The following is a 23,746-nucleotide window of genomic DNA, read 5'->3' as shown; positions in this document are numbered from 1 at the left end:
AAATTAGCCTATTTAGGATGCAAAAGGGACTTAGGGGTTCTGCAGAGTGTGAGTGTGCGTGCGAGTACAGATGTGAGGTGGGGTTTTTTTCTGGGGGGGGGGGGGCATTCGACTATGACACTCTAGAGGAACAACCTTGATGTCTCTGCGGGTAAGTGACAGATGCACAGTAGTGATGGGAGAGACAGGAGTTACGACCCGACTATAAAAAGGATAAATGCAGCCGCCGCCTAAGATGTACTTTTGCTGAGATATAGAAAGCTCTTATTAAATCTGCTGGCTTGCACTTTTGAGATTTGCAAACCATGTAATCAAGTAAATCCAATGCAGTGAATATTCTTAACATAGTTAGCACATCACTTAGCTTGCCACATCCCCGGACTAGTTGTATTTCCCACTGACGGAGGGAGTGATATGTACACCCAGGCACCATTTTGAACTTTCATCCTGTGTGATTTATATTCAGTGAGCAGATAGAGGTTCAGTCCGTCTGTCTAAACTCCCTGTTGTCCTTGTGCACCTGCTCTTGTTTTCGACCAAAATCCCCCGACAAGTCCGACACGAGCAGCAGGCAGGAGGTTCAGGATCCTACTGAAAGGACACCTTGCCAGGATTTGTGATTGTTGTTGGAAACTCTTGACTCTCATCTGTCATCACCCAGCTTCTTTGTGAAATGCGACACTGTTCTGAGGAATCTTACAGGATTAGTTTGACATTTTGGTCAATATGCTTTTGTGCGGAGTTAGCCGTGAAGCTACACCCAGTAGCCAGTTAGCTTAGCTGGGATGTCGGGCACATAATCCCCAGACACAAATCGTCATTTTTATACTTTGGTTTCTGTGTGCAATAAGCAAACAAGATATAACTTATTAATTCACATTTTAATAGCTGGTAGGTAGATTTTCCTATCTAACAGCCAGGGTAACTGTATCCTCATGCTAAGCTATGCTAAGATAAGATAGCCTTCTCCTGGTTCTAGCTTTATATGACTGTGAAAGTGGTATTGATCTTCTCATCTTACTTGAAGTAACAAAGCAAATAAGTGTGCTTGAACATTAGCTTCAAATCCATTTCTGGGATATCACAAATGATTTCCTTTTTTATTGGTGATGAATATATTAAAAACTTGCTTCTAAAGCTGCCGCCTCCACATGCAATAACTCTGAGTCGAGAGGGCGAGCAGGAAACCATAGTGAGTTAAGGGTATGCAGGTTTTTGCTCCAGCCTCATGCCACACCAGGTGATTTCGCTGATTAGTCTCTCCACTCGTTCTGAATGTGTCATAATCAGCGGCCTGCGTTGCTGCAGTGTGCAGCTGCAATGAAAACCTGCAGAGTTTCTGTTCCTCACTAACTAACAAGTGGATGATCTAGACACCACTAAATGGCATCTCACTCTGCTTTATACAACGTCAGGGACACCATCTCTTTTTGAATTCGCACAAATATGCCTATGATTTACCTTGGCTATATTACCATTCTGAATGGCATTTTTTTTATGCAGTATTACTTACAACATACATACAAGCTCTGATCTGTCCCTGATAACATCTCATCTTAACATTCTGATTGTGGTTCTCAAACCTTTTCACATCAATTATCCCTAATCTGACACAAATTAGACCACAGATCCCCCCATCACTGCAGGGATATTGTCCAGGGTCCCCCATCTGATAAAATCAAAACTTTTGCTTTTAGATGTTTAATTACAGAAAGTGTTTGAAACCCATGACCAAAGTAGTCATGCAGTCTGTCAGTCTCTTACTTATGGATGGAATTATAGTGAAAAAATGTATTCCCCTTTTTGCCAGGGGCCCTCAGGAACCCCCTCAAGGACCCTTGAGGGTCCCCACTTTGGCAACTTTGACTTAGTAAATATAAAATCATGACACAGCTACTCCATTTAAATGTACAAATTTTGCCTTATCCAGCACCTATACTTTGGCATTTGCTCTTTGATGGAATAATGATTTTTTTCCATAATGAAATCAACAGGATCAATAACCTGCCACACTCACCATTAAACCTGCTTCTTTTAAACTATAATCCCAACACTGTGGAGGACTTGTTGAGCGCTATGCAGATGTCAGATCATATCAAATACACTGATCAATTTGAATGATTATGACAGAAATGTAAACCCCAGATACACCTGCACTGTCACAACACTGTTGCAGACAACTCAGTCATTTTATACTCAACCCTGGAGTAAGAACTGAACACAAAATATTTTTGCAACAGCAAATTATTACAATGCAGCGCACAAGCTGCCACATCTGTTTTCTGTTGCTCACACACTTTCCGCCCTCAGCCCCTTCCATCATTATCAGTTGTATCAGTTATATTTCTGTCTTTACAGAGTCTGTGCCATGCTCATTTATTTCTCCGCCGAAGTAAATCTAATCCTAAACTCCTATCTCTCCTTTTTTTTTTTTTTTTTTTTTTTTTTTTTTTTTTGCATGCTGCATGACACCATCACAGATGTGTCAGTTACAATTTTACATCCATGACTGAATCTTATTTCCAGTGGAGACGAGCAGCTGCCTTAATGTGGTTCTCTGAGTTAATTAGTCAGTAAGGAAGTATAAACTCTGAGTCATAATCTATTGAGCTATTAACGTGTCTGTCTCAGTTATCTGACTTGGAAATGCAGAACGTCCAATGGAATTTGCCCCTGGTTTGCTGAAATATTTACAAGCAACTGTTGGTTCAGTGTCTAAAACATGGTGTACATGTAGAAAAATAATATGAATGCTCATTTAGAAAAGTGAGCCCTTGTAAAAATGTGTATTTGTATTGTAAATTGTAACTGCAAATAACAGCAAACATGCACTGTTTTTGCCACTAAACATACCGAACCCGTGGTTTAGCTGTGGAGTGGTAACACAGCTATGCAATATTTCAGATTTTTGTAAGGCATAAAGCCCAAACATACTGCAGCAATATCCACAGATGCTCCTGAGTGTGATTAGGGACATTAAGATACACGTTTTAATTTTAACATCTGCAAAGGCAACAAGAATACTTACGGTAAAAGTTTCTGGTCTGTGGTTGCTTTGCAGAGGCAGCCTGTTATATCAGCACTCTGTCGTGTTATGAGCCATAAAAGTGCTATAGACTGTAAATGCCGTCAATTTAGCGCTTAGTCCAATTTTCCGACCAGTCATACAGGTCTGTCATTTCACTGGTAGGTTTGAGATGATGTTATCAAAATCGCTAAGCCAAGAAGAAGAAAACAGGTAAAACTGACCACTTTGTTGCTTGCTGGGGATTTGGGTCAAGCCTGAGACGGCCCTTTAGGGATTCCTTCAATGCCATATGTTCAGGCCAAATGCTATCATTACCCTCTGTCCTTAAACGAGCTTTCCTTCTACCTCATGGGTCTTGTAAAATCTGTCGCTGCTGCATGAGGCCACCAGACCAAGGTCAAATTGGGAGAGGTAGATTTGCTCTTGTGTGTGTGTGCGTGTGTGTTTTTGTGTGCTCTTTTAATCCTGCTAATAACACACCAATTCCCCACGATGGTGTATCTGCAATTTGAGCATGGTGGGAGCCAGGTACATGCGGATATGAGGAGGTGTAAGCAGGCTAACGCACTGTGAGACAGCTGCAGGAGCAGCTTCAGCTCCCCAGTGTGGTGCTCGAATATGGCAGCACGCCAACACAACTGCTTTAAGACTTGGGCTTAGCATATTAAAGGATCGCATGCAAGCGCAACTCCCTCCATGTGCACATTTTCCACTGACCACTGGAGTTCCTTGTCCTAATTTGAGGGAGGAGGGTGGTTTGCCAGTGGCGAAAACAACAGCCGACTTATATAAATTAAAACGTGTGGGTGGAATAGTGCTTTTGCAGGGAGTGCAGCTGGCTAGGCCTTCGATCACGTCCCAACTCCTCTGCACGCCCCACACTGAATTATAATGCAGACAAGATGCCGAGTCAGCTCAAGCAAAACAAGCCATCTGATGTGTCCAGAAGCACATCACATGGAAGGAAAATAACGCCGGAATAAGAATTTTTAGAGTCAAAATGTGATTTTTGAAAATAGAGTTCAACTACAGCAACATATAGTTGATTGAACAAAAAGCCAAGTTTGCATTCAAAAACTGGCAACGCTTCGGCTTCACCACACCGCTGTGAAATTGCTCCATCAATCCCCTCCGCCTTTTCCCTCGAGGTAAAGTCAAAATATTCAGCAATTCATTTGTGTTGCTCATTCAGCAAAGACTTCATGTTTTACATGGGCGGCATAGTCTCAAAGGGGCCAATAGTTGTTCCAGACAGCAATGAATCAATTCATAAAAGTGGATTGTTGTTCATGTTAACCGACAGCAGCAGCAGCAGCAGCAGCAGCAGCAGCAGGAGCAGAAGCAGAGGCAAGGCATGCGCGACTTCAGACACGAGCGTGCATGTACACACTCACTTTGCGAGACAAAGAGAGATCAGAAATAAATAGATATGCACACATACTCGTAACAACACATTTTTCACATCGTATAAAAGTTATATGTCTTGCACTTTAGAGGCTTTATTAACATTTAATAGTACTAGTAGAGGTCTCTCAGATAAAAAAAAAAAAAGAATTTTGAAAAGAGTTGCCACTGCTTGTTGTGCCCCCCCCCCCTTTTAAAAGGTAGGAAACAATGGCTTTATGAAGGCATCTCTACAAATGTCTCCTTTGACCCCTGAGGAGTTAGTTATGGCCCACAAAGAGCGGATTGCGTGCTCAACAATACAGCAGGCGTATGAGTAGTCCATAACTCTGCCGCGGCTGCTTTAGCTTTTATGATGTCAGACGTGCTGCAATAACAGAACACCATGTTCACTGCAAGAAACATATGGCGCTCGGATCTGACAGCGTTGATATACACATCACTTTAGGAGATCAACAATAGAGATTATAACAAAGTTATTACCCCCCCATTTATAGTTATTGTTACCATGCTTGCAAGAGCGTGGGAGCTCACTTTGTCTGCAGTAATACCACACCTGTTTTGGGGTCGACGGAGAAATATGGCTGTCCTTGTAGAATACTGTAGACTATTCTGGCACTGTTTCCATAGGTGGGGTCGTCAGCGTCCGTCGCGGTGACTTGCAGCACAGACGTGCCTGAAAATGAACACAGCAGAATTATTTCCTGGTAATTGCAGGTTCACAGTGAATCACAGTCACAGGTTTTCAAATTCTCAAAAAAAAAAAAAAAAAAAAAGGTATATTGATGTGATTTAATTGTGTAACGGCTACGTGTTGAAAATCTCCTAGCAACAGTGTCTGGTGGTTTTGGAGAATTACTGAGCAGAAAATCTGAATATGAGATTGCAGGGTTAGAGGGACAGAGATGTTTAAAATGCTGGACACATCTTCTGTCAGACTTTGAGCTTTAAGAAGAGTCACCTCATTTAACCCCAAGAAACAGATCGCTGCCTATTACACATGCTGATTTAGTATGCTTTAGTAATTGAATACAGATATTATGGTTAGTTACCTAGCTACAGGTTGCCATTATGTTCCCAGAATGGCAACCTGTTAGCTCGTCAAAAAAAAAAAAAGCAGATAAATGAATATGTAATATATAGTATAAGAGAGCAAAATCCTATAGAAACACATTGACAGGCACTGCTGCACAAGAGCTGACCGCAGTGTGTGTGTGTGTGTGTGTGTATTAGTTATGTGTCATGAAAGGATAATTGCTGGACATTTTCTCTCATGTTAAGGCTTTAATGGGGAAAATGCTTTGAGTGCAATCACCGGCGTTCGGTTTTCAAGCTGTTTCCATTGCAAAAAGGCCGAGGAGAACAAAGACAAATGATTTGAAAACTTAGAGGGATGGCTTGTTATTTTCACTGTTATTTAAAAATTCAGTGTAAGAGCCATTGTGGTTCAATTTAACACTTCAAGTGTTGCTCAAACAGCATTACAGGCTTCATTAACCCATTATAATTGCACGATGAGTGCATTGTAATTGCACTACAAGCTTATATAATGGAACATTATATGTTAAAAATCATAGTATGATTGCTTTAGGAGACACATGAGCTATACGCTGGCCTGTAAATCTTCTGGACACTCGCTTTGTTGTTTTCCACTGAGGAATTCAACTAAATTAAAACAAGAGAAACTCGCTCCACTGTGTCACACCAGATATGACTTCTTTTTTTTTTTCTTTTTTTTTTGTTCCTCAGAAACCTGAAGGAGCAGAGAGTGAAATGCCAGCCATAATGAACCATGCACTCCACAGTATGCTTGGCCACTCTGAATCTCCGTCAACCTTGAAGCAAAAATTGCACTGGGAATTATTTGGACTTAATCATTTCAGGGATTGCTTTTTTTTTTTTTTTTTTTAAGCCCAGCTGGTTCCAAATCATCTGTCTAGAAAAACTTATTAGTTAGTACATAATTTAATTGATGAACTTTGAATTGGTCTTCGTTAATGGCTTAAGTAAAGAAAATGCTCATCTGTGACCTCGTATCATTAATATTTCTGCGCAACTCCATATAAATCTCAGCAGAATTAACATCTCTATCATTATATACACATATATATTCTTTTGTTTGTCAGGTTTCCCAAACTGTGTAACAGATTTTATATTGTTGCATATTCTGCCTGATAATGAACTCATTATGCAGTCCTAATAGACTGCACTCACAACACACTTAAACTGAAGTGTTCAGCTACTATATATTTGGACCTATTAAGGTGACAAGTGCAACATTAACAGGTCTGTTTCCAGTCATTAAAATGTGAGCACTCAAAAGTCAGTATATGCACACATCTGCTGAACATTAACTTTCACTAAAACTCTGCCGGGAGTTTGGTCTCATGGGTGTTAAGGTCACAGTTTCAACTTTTCCTTCATGTTATAGACTTTTTCTTGAGAATAAAGACACTTTACAATGACACCACATTCTTCAAAGGTTCTCACATAGTGGCCACCACCTCACAAGACTGTTCTGACTCATGAGAGGCAGCCTAAAACCTCTAATGCTAATTTCTAGCAACTAAAACCATTAATAACAGTATCCCAATTAAGGAATTGTCGGTTTTAACCCCTTTAACACCCAACCCGTTTTGCAGCTGGGACACCTAATTTAAAACAAATGGTGATGGTTAAACCCTTGCAACGAATTTAACATCAAGTCTTCAAGGATTTCTTACATTATTGAAATGTCAAGCATTCCACCTTGCACTTTATCTGGATCATTTTACAAGGGCTGTATTCTTTTTGAAAATGGCCACAATTACAGAGAAGCAAAGAATCTGGTCGGTACATAGTATAATACATGCTCATATTCTTTCCATAGAAAGTTTTAGCAGCTTGCACGCAGAACAGTTGATGTTAAAGGTTTAACGAGAAAGATATCCAATACTATAAAATGACTTCTGAGTTATGTGCAAAAACATTATGAAATATGCACTCAGCTCGACATATCCAGATCATCCTTTCAATCATAAACCTAGTCACATCCTGTGTCCCATTTTTTACATCTACTTTCATCATCTCCTTTCGGTTTCAGTCCATCTATCGCTTTATCGCTTGCCAGAGTCATCGCCATGACCACAAAACCTAATGCACTTTTTCTTTTCTTTCAAAAAGATCAAGGTTGGTCTCTGAGACTGTTTTACAACCAGCAGCTTCTCATCTTCTTCCTCTTGCAGCCGGAGTCAAGGATCGTGTGCCATTTGTTTCATCCACACTTTCATTTAGTCTTGAAATGAAAAAGGTTAGCAGGATATTGGTTGAGACTTCACGGGTTAATAAAATCAACGTGTTGTATGATGCATCTACTTGAGAGTTCTGCCCTTTGCCTGCGACCCTGAATCTCCATTTTTTAATTTGTCTACAAAGGGTTCAACATTTATCCATGTTTGCAACTCAGCTCGATGTCTGTGCATTAGCTCCAGCAACACTCTTTTAATCATAACCACTGGTTTAAACAAGCCACCGCCTCAGCTCCAGGGTATCCAAACCACCATTAAACAGTGATTTCTCCCAGATGTGAAGTAGCTAAGAGGACAGCGGAGCTACTATCTCCAGCATGTCTTATTCGTAACATCTCAACTGGGAGACATACAATAGTAGGAAAGTGACACCCCTCTCATCCGGCAAAAAATACGATCGTGCTCTTGAACGGGAGGTATGAGACTGTAATGTCGGATTTACCTGGCACGTGCCCAGCTAATCAATTTAGACAGGAAAAAAAAGAACATCACAACCAATTAGCTGCCACACACTCCGCAGACAACCCCTTCCTGCACTTTGGGAGCGCCTGTATTGACAAATGCTGAGGGGATTAGTGCTCTGGAGTGTGAGGACAGTTGATTGTTACAGCCGATTTGAGGCTGCAGACGCCGAACCGAAAAGGAATTACTTTAATGGACATGAGCAAAAGAGGGGGCGGGAAAGAAAAAAAAAAAAAGGCTAATTATTTCCCCCCTTCACAGTCCTTGATTTCCCCCCCTAGGGTCATCAATGGTGATTGATTCTTTTTGTGCAACCGATGATAAAGTTTTGCAGCCAACACTGAAACTTTGAAATGAGCGGTCTCGTTAGAGCTAAACGAAGGATGCCAATACACAGATTAGCGCCCCTAGTATATTTTCATTACCTCATTATGCACTCATTTAGAGCTAAAGATTGCTGTAACTAATTTATATAATAATCAAAATCATTTAATCTGGGATTCAATACACACATTTTTTTTTTCTTACAGTAGCAGCAGCACCTAAATAATATAATGCTCATGTGTATGTGCTGACAAATGTGACTCTGCGAGCACGGTGCCAGGACACATCCACAGTGCAGCACTCTCAGGGGTGATTAAAACATGTACTTGACACATCCGACTTAAAAACAAATACACTGACTGGCAAAGTTGTATGTGTGTCAGGCCTGTCTGCTCATGAATATTCATGAATGCAACCAGAGAGATATTGACTGTTTATAAAGAGGGCGCCTACAGGTCTATTGGGGTTTGCATATTTAATCGGTTTTGCACATTTCCATCTTCTCGCTGCGAGAAAACTGATGAAGCCGTTGGTTTTTTTTTTTCTCTTTGAGATATTTTTTAATAAGTATTTCTGCTCCTTTTCATGCAACTGGAGGTATTATTTTAGACAGACAGATATAAATGGAATGTTTTCAACAAACTGTCAACGCCACAAATTCGCTATCTCGTAGTATATTTGAAGCAAAATCGCCCTGACAGCAGTTTGGCCACCATTTGGACAGCCTACATATGTTTTTTGAGGGAGTGCTGTGAAATATTTGAGCATCATACTTCTTGAGCTATTGTGCTCGGAGGCAGAATCCACTGGACTGGAGAAAAGGGTGGCTTTTGTTCACCAGAGCTAAAAACAGAACAGTAGAATAAAAGAAATAAAAAATAGATGTTAGCCACATGATGCTGGGCATACGAGGAGCAGCTGTCTCCGAGGAGGTGGATAGAGGCTTTTCTTTCCGCCGTGATGTGGAGGACTCCACAGTCTCGATGGCAGGGATTGCTGCGGAGGCACTATTGAGTGCTTTATAAAGACCTGCCCACCCGGGAAACCATCGCAGCAGCCAGAAAACAAAGATGAAAAAGAGGACTCGGCTGGCTTACAGAAGATCAAACATTCTGGAGAACATAATCACAGACAGGACAGACCAGAATGCAGCACAGGGTAATAACATGTTTGATCCTGGTTCTTAATACTAATACCTTCTTTTAAAACCATCTTGGAGCTGCACTTGGCCATAAGTCTATTTCAAACATACACAGGATGCGGAGTCAGAGGTCTCGCCATGATATTCTTGCTCTTTACCACAGGGATAAAAGGGATTATGAACATGAAGAATATCTAAAGAGCAGCAAAAATAACACTCAATTTCAGACACTTTTTGTCATCTTTCAACCCATTCAAACAAAGGCTTACTGCTGCTGACAGTGGACACCAATCATCTGAAGGTCCAGTTTTTTTTTTTTTTTGTAGCACTACTCACCCACTTCAGACATCTCAGGCACCGTAGCTACAAAGGGTCCATCTGGAAATGTGGGTGCATTGTCATTGATGTCTTGTACTTTGATGATGAATTCCGACTTTGGTTCCAGGGCCTCCTCTGTGTTGCGGTCCAAGGCTTGTGCATGCAGGACATAATGCGTTTTCCTTTCCCGATCCAGGCTCTTAGTGGCTTGAATGTCTCCTGTCACTTCGTCGATGATAAATATAGTCCCGGCTCCTTCCCCGCTCAGAATGTACCTGACGGATCCATCGCCTTTATCTGAGTTCGAGTGAAGCTGCAAGGGAAACCAGACAGAGGCTGTGTGAATACAGAGTAAAGAACGTTGCCAAGAATCACTGCTTAGGGTTGTTTTTGATTCACGGTTTCAAAATATGATTCATGGTTGCAAAATTTACAATGGTCACAGTGCACTGGCAGGGAACAGCTGCAGGAGAAAGGACTTCTACCACCATTATGTCCATATTACTGCAGAAACAACCAATTGATTCATTGACGCAAAGTTAATCACAGATTTTGGCAATTTATTTTTGAGGAAAATCAGCTAAACATTATCTAATTCGAGCTCGACAAACGTGAACATTTTCCACATTTCTCTGTTTAGTATCATTGTAAGTTGAATATCTTTGGATTTCAAATGGACAAAAGCAAGGTAATTATGCCGGGCTTATGCCAAATTACTTTTCAAGCCATTACTCCATCACAGACAAATTTGCAGTTGGAATAAAATCATGAGAATTTTGCTAGAGTTGCAGTGCGCTCCCGTCCTCTCAATCTTTTGGTGTAAGCTGTTGTAATTTTTCATGCAGTTTCCAATTAAAAAACCAAACATGTTTAATATCGTCTTGGTCTTGGCTCATGGGAATGGTGACGTTCAGTGACGTGAACACTGTCAACTTCTCCAGCACCAAACAGGAAGCAGCAAACCCAGCTTATAGTGAGCATGGAGGCGACTCTGGGGAAAAGAAAAAGTCTGGAAAGAACAGTTTTTCTTCCTGTAAATTCCCACCGGGAGCATGATGGGAAATAATCTCAAAGGAATCTAGTCTTGCAAACAGTGAGTGTGCAAGATTCCCACTCTAATGACTAATGACACATTGTCTTTAGATATGAGTCAAACTTAAGTCTTTGAAAAGTCTTTTCAAAGTCTTCTAATGTATGGTGGGCATTAGAGACTACTCTCTGTAATTGAGAATAAAATAAATTAATTGACCAACAAAATAATTACTTTACTTTAATAATTGATATTGATGAAAATTATGAATAATTTCAGCCCTAGTCCATGTGAAGGCATGTATCTTGGCTGTATAACTATTAACTGTGATGTACATCTACTATACTCTGATATAGTCGCTACCAAGGCCTTTTAAAACATTTGAGATTCATATAGTAGTAAGTAACCTTTGCAGCATTATTGCACTCAGCCCACGTTTCAGCTTAAGAAAACTCCCAACATCTAAGTCAGACATTACATTATTCAATATTCCTCTCTCAGGCTTGACTGTACCCGAGCATCACTGAAGAAACGCATCTTTAGAGATTAAAGTTTTGGGGGAAATCCTTACAAGACTGTTAAAGATGGAAAAGCACTGCCTTCTTTCTCACCAGGAGAGAGAGGAATAAAGGAAAACCGAGCCACTTGTTCAGCCATAATTGATACCAAGAGGATTAAGACTTTCATGCCAATTGCTCAGCTCAGTTGCAGTTTGAAACTTTATAAATATATTTTACAATACCACTGAATTTCCAAACCGGGGCACCATGGTAACATCATCATTATACAATTTCATTTTCACCCATGAATAAAACATGTTAAGAAACACAGGTTTTATTTTACCCCCCTCAGGGAAATGTCACGGCTGAACGTGAGAGAACAATCCATTTTCACCGTGCATTGGCATCACTTCATATACCGGTGGTATTTTTGTCTTTCATACTTGCAGATGCACATCAGCAAGCTGTGAACACAACCTTTGAATTCAAAAAGCACACCTTGATCTGGTCTCAAACAAGATTTATGCAAGCCCATGGAGAACGCAAGATGCACTTGCAGCAGATAAATAATTCATACTGTGTTTGTATGGAGTTAATATGTTACTCTTGATCCCATTATAATACACACACTCAGGATAAGCATGGCTATTATAAAGACCTTTTTGCAAATCACCCAAATGTATAAGAGGAGATAAAATAATGTAAAAAACTTGCAGCCGCTGCTACAAGTTATATTCTGTTGAATGCCAATTAGCAGCATCTGTCAGATATAGACGAGGTCTGGCACTCTGCACTAGGGTTTTCACAACAGCGTCAGACAACTAACAGAGCTCCACACAGACCAAATCATCTGTTCCCGAAGTGCAGGTGCATTAGTCAAAAAAAAAAAAAAAAGTACATTAACAGGAACAGCAGTCACAAGTTGTGACTAATCAGCAGGGATGACATAGCTGATAAATAATGATTTTAGATGATGTTACCCTCTGCAGCTTGCAAAAAATAACTGGCATGCTATACCCACTGTAAATTCATCTGACTGGTGCTGTTGCTGAATTGGGACACGGCTACTCTGTTTTGGAGTCGAGACAAGATAGTCTACTTTCACTGCGACCTAAATTTAGAATCAATCAATCATCATACTGCTCAGTTTTATTTAGGGCATTAAACAGTTGCACCTATTATTGACCAAACTGCGTTTTATACATCTCTTCTTTTTTTTTTTTCTTTTTTTTTTTTTTTTGTCCGTTTGTTACATAATTAATCACAATTTCAGCAAAGCAAATTCTTCACTGAACCTCTATAAGACATCTCTACTGGGAGATATGACATAACTAGAAAAGCATGTGTACCTATGAAGTCCATTAGGATATATCTGCAGTGGAAAATGAATAAGAAGAACCAAGGGTTAATATATATATATATATATATATATATATTTCCTTTTAAATATTTAGTTTATATATATATATATATATATATATATAGGAAATACACAACCATTCACAGAGACGAGTTATTTAACAAGTTGAACGCCGGAGGTCCTGAGGCCACATCCAATCAAAGCCTGGACTCGCAAATAAATTACTAATTAGAAAGCCGCTGTTGATTGCACAGCCTCACTCTTCATGAGAGCTGACTGTCCTTTCCGTGGTAAATATCAAGCCTGTAATTAGATCAGGAGTCAAAAGATCCTGTTGAATCAGGTAGTTAATCAGTTGCTGGATTGTAGTAATATGAAACACAACCTCCGAAGCAAGAAATCAGGCGGTGTTTACATATCGGTGGCAGTGTGGACGGGACCAATTACTTTGTTGACACGGTTTGGCCCATTTCTGCACACACACTTTTAATCTAGTGACAGACATTTAGAAATATTAGGTTCTGCTAGTGCTGCTTGTAGATTGATAAATCAATTCCTGCATAAATTGAATCATTTAAATACACTGAACCAGAGTTACTACTGAAGAGCAGTCCACTTCCCACAACGACCACGAGGATATATCCACTTCTGTCCGGCACGCTCTCTTCAACGACTCCAGCTCATAAATGTAATTTCGCCTCCAGTCAGAGTGCTAATTTAGCCATTGTCTTCCTTTGCAGGAGCCGATAAATCAAGCTCGGCAAAGTGCGAGCCAATGACGCATATGGCGACTACTGCCTTCCAAAATCTATGGGTGATAAAAGTGTCAACAGGTTGCGGGCCATTACACAAACATCACAGGCTGAGAGAGCGGCGGCGTCGGGCCAGCTGAGGGTGAAACAATATGAAGATACAGACGGTCCAAATCAGAAAGGAGTTACTGAGGTGTTCTCTGTGTGTTAGGTTGGTTTAAAAATCAGCCTCATCTTCCATAACTCTCCATTATGGTTCATTGTGCAGTCACGGCAGATGTGACGTATATACTATGTGAATAATACATTATCTGTTCAAAAGTTCTCACACTTGAATCAGAAGATCCAGGATCCAGAACTGTTGAGATATCTTCTTTCAAATTCTCTCAAGCATTAGGTTACCATGTCATCTTCAAGGGTACGGACATGAGTATTCTGCTGATTAAGTTATAACAGGGAAGAAAGGAACATAATGTGAGCAAACATGACACTTAAGTAAGAAATCCAGCTGAGCAAATGTGTTCACTCTGTGTCTTTCAAATATGTACGAGATACTGAATAATTTCCATGGAGGGTTGGTGATGAATGTCCTCTTAGCTTTTATAGTTTCAGTCATCTTGGGCCTGAGGAAACATTGAGGGGTATTTTCCACAATTCTTTGACATTTTATCGACATTTCATAATCACTAGTTTCAGTTTCCTGTGAAATCCCCTTTATTCTGACAGTCTGATGTGGTCTCAAAAAAACATAATTCAAGCAGCAAAAAAAAAATTCTTTGTCCATTTCACTCTGAACAGTCAAATAACAAAAAAATAAATAAAATAAAAGAATCAATAAATGATGAAGTGCAGCCCATAGGAGCAGGCAAAGACATGAGGTATCGGTACTAAGTTTGATTGATCTAATATTGATAGATAGTGGTATACCCTCTGGCTGTAAGTAAACTGCACACAACTTTCACGTGTTTACCAACCATCTGTGATGATTTGATGCCAGGAGATACCAAAGAGATGAGAAGAGGCAAAAAAAGAAAAAAAAGAAAAACTCAGTTGGACAGAGACATTCCTCACTGCTTTTTATCTCTTACTGCTGGGCAGTTTATATTCCACTTATTTCCCTTCTTAGTCAAAGCTGATTGTACAAAAACAGACTCGGGGGCAAATTTCTGTCATAATTTTAAACACAAGGCTCCGTTTCTCTGCAGAGGGTGCTGCTGCTGCATTTTTTAGTCTCAGCATTTGGGATATTTTATTTATAATTCATTAATTTTGATCACACAGAAAATTTCATGACTACCCGCCTCAATGTAATACGCGTTAATTTGCTAAACTGCAGAGCAGGCCTGATGCGAGCCTGACATACATCAGGACTATGTGTGGCAATCCAGAGGAGGGATTGGAAATGGCTTCAGTGTCCAGTACATACAATAAATAATGAATGGAAATGTATGGAAATCTCCCATACAGTGTGATCAGAGAAGTCCAGGGAGACATCATGATAAAGGTGAAATTATGACCTCTGCTATCTTGTTGTTTTGTCATCTCCCCACAAAGACTTAGAGGAATCCTTTTCCTCCACAGGGCATCAAAACAAGGGATTGTGTTTATCTCTCTGTCTCTATGGGTGACTTTATTAAAGACTAGTGGAATAGATGACTGGCATGTGGCTGGCGGCTGGCAGCTGGCAATGCATTTCTGAGGAGTTTAAAGAGATCAACAGAGTCTGGGGCTTTAAAGTCGCTGGCGAAAACAGTCCAAACTCAAAGAGAACCTCACTTATAATTTCATCACACCTAGAGGAGCAACCCAAGAGAAAGTGTATCTCCACTTTCTTTTGTCAACAAGTTGCGTGTCTTCACTGTTTGGGCTCTGTAAACTCATTGTCAAGAGTAGCCTTAAACTGTTTGTGTTCACAAGCTAATTGATGCTCACAGCCAAACAGTTTACCTATGGCTTCGTTGCACTTCTCAGATGTCTAAGTCAATTACGGGAAACGAAAGCAATCCTCTAAGCTGACAGACATCCACCATTTGAATGGTTATTTCTGCGAAATTTCATAGTATTTTTACCTGTCTAATATTGCAAAAAAAAAAATTGATGGGTCACAAATGTAATCAAAGCAGAGCTGTAACTTTTTCAGTCACTCATTCAGTCTGTCAGAAGTCACAAATTATGAGTTACCAAAGAACAGTGTGAAAGCAGCACTGATAAATGAGTAGAAAATGTTAGTGTTTTACCTGCACCTGAATGACCAAAAAATCATCACAATTATAAACAAAATGTCACAAGCTGCCACTCAACCATTCATTAGTAATAACTATATAGCACATTTTTAACTGCTTTAACTTACTAAAAACACAGACTAATAATGTGATACGCCATTATTTTTCTGACCAGTTAGTAGCTATCATCAGTTGATATTTTTATCAACTATATAAATAGTAATAATAAGTAAATAATCTTGATTTATTATTTGTAAGTTTTGCTATTGCTACATAGCCAACATTGGCATCAACAGCTGTTTACTTCTCAGTCTAGAAGAAATGTTGAAAGTTCAGTATCAAACTTCGGTTCCTCTCCAAGAGCAACCCTCTTGTTTTGCTTTTGTTTCTATCACTTCTTTTCTTCTAGTGAAGTCTGCATGCTAACCAGCTAGCCCTGGCACGGTTGGCCCTCTTGTCACTTTCCGATACCAAGTCACCGTGGCGTCCAGTCCGCCTTGAAGAACTAGGGCTGATCTTGTCTTGTAAATGCAACGATGGCTGAAGCTCTTGGCACGACTGGTAAATAAACAGCTGTTAATGCTAACGTTGGCTATGTAGCAATAGCAAAGCTAACAAATAGCTCCTTTAAGTAAACTGGACCTGGACTGGACTTTGGTGTGACGGGCTATTTTGGCTAAACCAGTGTAATTATGTGCAGTTCAGACCAATTCCTTATTGACAACTGCAGTAAGAGGTTGGTACAATATTGACATTTCCTGTCATTCAATAAATTGATGATCATAAAGACATGTTTCTGTAGCAGCGTTTCATAACAAACCCATTCACAGGAGTGTCTTATCACAAGTTGGCTAGGCCTTCAACTAATGATTATTTTTGTTATCTGGTGATGCTCTTTTTACCTTCTCAGAGCACAAAGTAACATTTTCACACTATCTGACAAAGAAAACCATCAAAACTTCATGTCAGTAAGTAATCGTTTCAGTTTGCTACATTACTCTGCAGTCCACCCACAGAGCTCTCTAGAGCAGCCAACAAACAAACAACTACTGTATATACACCAGAGCATCTTCCAAGCATTTATGAATGGATTAGCACAAGATTTGAACCTTCAATGTGTGACCATAACTTCTCAAAATGATACATAACCACCAATAAACCTGTTCACTCGTCAGCAGATAAAAGAAGATTCAATTCCATTTCTGGGCCAATAGAACAAAATGCACCATTACAACATTAAGCATTGGTTTAGACATAACCACCATGCCAATTATTCTATTCCTGCCAATTTTTGTGCTGAACAAATATAGATCTGACTGGCCACATGGTGCTGTGATAATCATCCAAAAAGCTTGGAAGTGGCCGCAATTCAAACAGACTGTAACTCGTGTCCCATTTCAGGTGGAGTCAAGAAAATTATTTAGCTCCTCATGCTGGAGAACTTTAATGGAGCATGGAAAATACCAAGTTTTTGGAAAAGGAGTACATGACATGCAACACAATCTTCACAATTACAGTGCGCCAGCGGAGGATACGCTCTATTGAGTACCATCCTGGCACGTTATTAGTTGCTACACAGCTTGACCTTCATCCAATTTGCACCTCTACTTCTTTTCTCTTCCTAACCGGCTTTGTCCTTTTCACTGTGCAGATCCTGATAATGTATGTGCCTGGCCTTACTGTGTTATTGGTGAATGCCATTTGTAACGGCTTGGTCGTATGCAGTGCACAGATCCACATAATGTATGTGTCTAGCCAGCCTTGTTTGCTCTCTGGTTGTCTAAGAAGATGCTGTTTTACTGCCGTTATGTCCAGTCATTATGAGCTGTGTGGACTGAGAACAAGAAGGTGAACACGAAGGATATCTCTCTGTTGCAAGCAAGAAAATGAATAAGTAGGGCATAAAACTCTGGATGAGACAATTATATGAAATCCAGGATCAAATTTTATACCAGGCACAGAGCATAAAACATGTCAAAATACAACCACGGTGGCTACATTTCAGCTGATTGATCCCATGCTGCTTTATAATCGATTTTCCAGCAAGTTAAACTTTCAGTGACACATAGGGCACAGCTAAATGGGCACAGCGCATTTGTACAGATGCACCAAGGCTACAAATAGCCCGATGCATCACTACAACTTTTGTTTATCTGTGATTTCACAACTCTCGTAATCAGACCCGCACCGGACAAACACTAGTGGCATTTACTTTGTCTTATTTTTTTTTCAGAAGTCATTAAAACTGCATCACTTTGATGTTGAAAGCCTTGCTGATGCACAAATGGGAGATGAAGGTAGGAGTAAGGGAGTGTGCATTTATTCCATCAACAGTGTGCATGGTGAGAGAGGGAAGGGGGTGAAGAGAGGAAGAAATAAGCAGGCTACGTGCCCTAGCTGATGATCAGTGCCTTGGCTTCATATTTGCAATTAGTGAAGGGGGGGGGTGGGTTCATTTTTGATTAAATCTTTGCTCTTATACTTCACTCAAGAGGACTTAATCACTTTTTATGTGGGCGTGCTTGATTGTCTGATTATCACCACGTTTTGGCCATGCTCCCTTCCAATCAACTCCTCTGAGCAGCCCCTTCTCCTCAATTGATTTGTAACAGTCACAGCAAACCCTGATGATCGAGCGCCAGCCTAATGACCATACATCAAGCGACAGAGATGAGGGCGTGCTGCAGACGTGCCATTGATGCACATCACCGAGATCCGCCCTAATAGTTGTCCTCTATTTTGACATCTGCGGGGAGAAACGGAATGAATCGTTGTCTTCCCAGCAGGATGGTTGACTTCTTGATGTACAGTAATGAGATTATTAGAGTCCCGGAAGCAACTCTGACACTCATTTAATGGCTGTGCCTCTAACTGCAGCTAAATTTTAATATCTGAATGAGACAGAAATGAAACCGTCAGCAGATCAGCTTTAGAAAACATGAAGTTTCTGCCTTGTGCTCTGTCAGTGAGTGAAGGCAAACGGTTTTAGTCTCGTGTTTAAATGGCGTTAATAGGTTTGAAGATTTCAGCCAGAGGACAGGGGAATGCACTTTGGAAATTACGCATGCCTGCACGGACAGCAGACATCAGCTTCGAGTGTTATTTTCTGCAGTTGTTGAATCGATAGACCTTAAACTGTAATACACTTGGCTTAGCTTTTGTTTGATGAGAGTGTGGCTGTATCAAGGACACGGCACAGCTGATACATTTTCTTCCTGACCAGATAATGATGAGCTTTTCCAAACAATGACTGTTGATCCAAATTGCCTAAAACACCGGTGAGAAAACTCAAAACCCAAAAAACCCACTAAGAATCGCCACCCTTCTCTGTAGCCCCCTTGTCTACGAGGTTCTACAAAAGCCTTATTAGCACTTTTTAGGTAATGTTTTGCTTTTACAGACCCCAACTCTATTGTTTGGTTCAGATAAGGTTCATCAACTTCATTTCCACATGTAGCAGGCAGCTTGTTTTCAGTGCAGACGTTCTGATAAAATCATTGTATGCTACCTGTCCAGTTCCAAAACAACAGACAAAGTTAGCAACTAGCTGGTGAACATCGTAGAGACTCAGATATTTGTTGAGACTAAAGCAGAGCTGAAATTAGACTAAAGAAAGGCTTCTTAAATGTGATAATTCACAGTTTTCAATCATTATAAATATAATCTATCTTCTATTTTGTACAGATAGACAAAGTTAGCAACTAGCTGGTGAACATAGTGGCGCTAAAGACTCATATCTTCCTCAAGAATTGGTGGAGACTACAGCAGAACCAAAATTAGAGTAAATAAAACTGTTTGCAGCTTCTTAAATGTGAGAATTCGAGGTTTTTCTCTATTTAAAATCATTATAATTAGAATATGTTACGTTTTGGACAGTCTGACAAAACATGAAATCTGAAGACATCACATGAGCTCTGGGAAACTTGGCTTTTTTTCCCCACTATTTTCTAAAATTATCCCAATTATCAAAAGGGTAATTAAAAGTGTATTCACTTGTAGCCGCACATACAAACTCTGACGCTTTCATATGTGCGCATTTTTGGTGGCTGCTAAGTATTATTTCTGCCATTTTCAGGATGTTTCTCTTTCCAACAATGCAGTGTAATAATGTAACACTAGCTGTGAAATTGCTGTGAAATGAAACAAGACAGTTGCCTGATTCTGTCACAGCACAATCCATTTTTAGATGTATGAATAAAACATTTAGGCACCTTTCTTAGAGGTTGCTACTTTGCTCTGCAAATGAACACAGGATAAGACAAGAGGGTATTCCTCCTCGTCTGGGTTGAAGCACCCATTCTGTCAAATCCCACGTTATTTACTGTATATTTTAGCAGCAGGCACCCAATGACATGTTCAATTCAAGGAGTTCTGCCCAAGGATCTGGGTCTTTTTTTATCAAACAGCTGCACCCAGTCTTCCAACTAAGTTAGAGCAGGCAGTTCATGTTCATTCAGAGTTTGGAGGATTTGCATCATCTCCTAAAAATTACCATCCAGGCTGTAACCTGCGCGACAACTTCAAAGCGCCACGCTGAGCTGATTGACATGACGACTTTCACACCTCCCATTGGGAGAGTGGGTTGTCTCCCGTCTCGTATCTGGACAAGCCCTGTCCCCTATCAAGCATTTGTGTCTCACTCATGCACAAAGCTGTCATTTCCCAAATGCATCAGCCCCCCAGAAAGGTGTCACTGGGGATTATGGGATACCTCAGGGGGATTAAAAATGTTCTTGACAGACTGGCCGCTTCACTTATTCCCAGAAGTCACTTTTTGCTGTCTTTTCTGTGAGAGTATCGGTAAAAAAAAAAACAAAAAAAAAAACAAGGTACGCATAACATTTCCAACCACGGAGGCCGTGACTCACATTGTGTTAGGGAAGTGTCATGTTTGACCTTGCAGATTTCTTAGCACACAGCTGCTTTTTATGTTGACGGTGCAATAATTAGGATTCCATTTCTGTGTGCACTTTTTTTTTTATTTTTTACCTCACATCTTATCATGAAACGTCTCTTTCAAAACTTCACATTTTTCTTGATAGAGGCAATTATCGACCAAGAAAGTGTCGGCAGTTCCCTGTAGTGGAATTGCTTATTTGCTGCTCGCTAATGTCCAGAGTTTTTAATCAAGCACAGGGAGGAAGAAAAAAACAAAACAATACAGCGCAGTACGTGCTGAGTGCATTAATCCTCCTCCTCCTCCTCCTCCTCCTCCTCTCCTGTCTTTGTCTAATTAAGGGTCATTCTGTCGCCTGGCCACATTAGGACACTGCACACCAGTCCCAACCCACATAATTAAATATTTTTTGTTCTAACCATCTGGAGACCTCATCTCTTTAAACATGCATGTCAAATTGATTCCTTAATAATGTTTATGTTTCTTCTCAGTGCTTTATTATCATCCAGGATTAGCTGTTTATGTTTATTTTGCATTCATCAGCAGCACCCGCCACACACACACACACACACACACACACACACACACACACACACATAGAGCAACAACACCCTTAAGGTAGGAGTACAGCTAGCACATCAGCTAACCAGCCAGCAAACCAAACAACCGTGAACTTCAAAGCAGTGGACGAATTTAATGTTAGACAAACCACGTCTTCATGCTGCAAATATCTCTGTATTGTCTAATACTCGGGACACAATGCCACATGAATGCTGAGGGATTGTTTTTCTTTTGGTGTTTTTTTTGGTTGCCACAGTGGGATTTTATGGTTCATTCATGCGTCAAATAATATTAGCAAAAACATGTTTCACCAATAAATAACCTTTCTTTCCTGCTTTGTCAGCCTCGCAAGGGCATTTGTGATTAAAACTCCAGGTTTATTCAATAAATAAACATTTGAGGTGGAAAGTGATATTTGCTGTTGTTGTTTTGTTTTTTTCTTCCTTCCTCTCACCCTTTTCCAAAGCATGTCATCCCCCTTTTTCTTTCTTTTCCCCCTCTTCAAATGGCCCTGTTGTTGAAATACAGACATATGTGCAGTCAGAGGAGCGTTGCGCCTTTCTCATTCTCTTTCTCTCGGAGTGCAGTTGAGGGGATTAGTCTGTGCCTGAGTGCCTAGAATAATGATCACTGCAGCGGAGAAACACATTTTCACATTTCACGAGATAAGGGCAGGCAATCTGCAAGCAGAGGACTTAACCAGCTCCCTGTGGCTTATTGTGGAGCTAACAGAAAAGTCACCACCAACCGCCAACAACCATGCTATACCTTACCCTCTGCACAGGCAGGAAGAACACCCACTACTATCTCTGCCACCGTGAGGGTCATCACTCACTCTGAAATGACACTGAAATTACATTCAAAATTTTTCTAACGATGAGACTCCCTGGCTCACTATATCCCCATTGTACAACTGTCCAATTTCTTATGGTGGTTCATTTCCCACCAAGTGATCAAATCTGGGTTCATTTCCCACAGAGAAACCAAATCTAATATTTCAGTTCAAAGATAGCTTGATGTAGAGGGCCATTCTCACTTTCAAACTTAATCCACCCTTACATAGCTGGCTTCCCATAGTGGCAGCCATGCTGAGAGGCACTCCTTAATTACAACGACTAAAACTTTTTTTTTTTTTTTCTGGACCTTATCACAAGAGGAATTCGGTCAGATATTGTAATGACAGGAGAGAGAAAAAAAAAACAAAAACACACACCTTCACAAATGAGAACTGCATTTCCACATCACAGCATGTACAATGCCTACGTAGCAATCTACCTCAAGAGAACAGCTTGCTCCTGCTGTAACCCATTTCTCAATAAACAAGAGGAGAGACAAAAATGCCAAGTAAGCTGTTCAAAAGCGAGTTCCCTGGGATCAAAAGATTTCTTTTTTTTACACTTACAGTTAGTTCAGTGAAATCCTACCTTTCCCACATACTGCGCATCTGGTCCCATGTGTTCTTCTAAAACAAAGAATTGGTTCCAGATCCAGCCACGCTTGGGCCTGTGGTGCACTTCCGTCTCCCCGTTGGCCAATTTGGTCTGGTTCTTGGAGAGCACTTTGGCGGGGACATGGTGGCTCGCCCCATAGCACCTCTGGATGAAGCAGAGGCAGACCAGAAAGGGACAGAGACAGGAGGTGGTGGATATCCTCATGGTGGCACGCGCTTTTGTAAAGTTATCCCTGTGTTCCGAGGTGGCAAGGTCCTCCCACCACCACCACCGCAGCCTCCACCACTAGCCACCGCTGCAGGCCCGCAAAGTAGTCCAGGCAAAGGGGGAATCTAAATCCAAACTAAGGAAACAGCGGTCCTGGTAGCTCCTCTAAGGTTCATGGCCAAAAACCAAAGATTTAATCAAAAAGAGAGAAAAAGCAAAGATACATTTACATTATGGAATTTCCCAGGCTGTGAGATGCTGTGCAAATGGATGTGAACTTCTGGGTAGTTCTACCAAGAGCAGAGGTTAATCCTTGAAGCCATTCTGGATTTCCTGAGAGAGAGACAAGGGGAGAGAGAAACACAGAGTTAGAGATTAATTTGATGGATATTAGAAGCTAAATGTCCACTAATTCCCTCCAATTAAATTGCGGCTCATAAATCCTTACAGATGAGGACGTGCACTTGAAACTGGCGAACTGTGATAAAGTACAAAAAGGCAATAAGGAATCCTGTTTCAGGATTCCAGCCAGTTTTTGCCATTATGCAGATGATACAAACAAGTTTGGACTTGAGGAGCTACAGTGCTATTAAAAGGCTGTCCATGCCTATGAGGGCAGAGCACTGCTTGGTGACTGATACTGCCATGTGAGGTCAGAGTCACGTATCAGAACAGTGCAGTGCTGGCCCCTGCAACTCAAAGGATGAGTTGGCTTTATTAAAACACATCAGAAAAAAGGTTTGATTTGGATGTTTTAACACGACCGGGGCATACTGCGAGGCTTAGTGTGTGCCTTGGCACG

At 40.6% G+C, this 23,746-nt stretch overlaps 1 protein-coding gene across 1 annotated transcript in view; it reads right to left on the bottom strand.

Annotated features, from left to right (window-relative positions):
• cdh18 (cadherin 18) overlaps window positions 1-22,941 on the bottom strand; it is a 59,482-nt gene extending 36,541 nt beyond the window's left edge. The window contains exons 1-3 of the mRNA XM_022767111.1: window positions 22,711-22,941; window positions 9,983-10,277; window positions 4,989-5,108 (exon numbers count right to left, since the gene is read on the bottom strand). Coding sequence (XP_022622832.1) covers window positions 4,989-5,108; window positions 9,983-10,277; window positions 22,711-22,941 — 646 coding nt within the window. The remainder of the gene's footprint in view (window positions 1-4,988; window positions 5,109-9,982; window positions 10,278-22,710) is intronic.
• Window positions 22,942-23,746: the final 805 nt, after the last annotated feature.

Source organism: Seriola dumerili, unplaced genomic scaffold, assembly GCF_002260705.1.
Source record: "Seriola dumerili isolate Sdu_G_001 unplaced genomic scaffold, Sdu_1.0 BDQW01001124.1, whole genome shotgun sequence".
Taxonomy (NCBI): domain Eukaryota; kingdom Metazoa; phylum Chordata; class Actinopteri; order Carangiformes; family Carangidae; genus Seriola; species Seriola dumerili.
The sequence above is the reverse complement of the archived record's forward strand: the minus strand, read 5'-3'. Positions and strand labels throughout refer to the sequence as shown.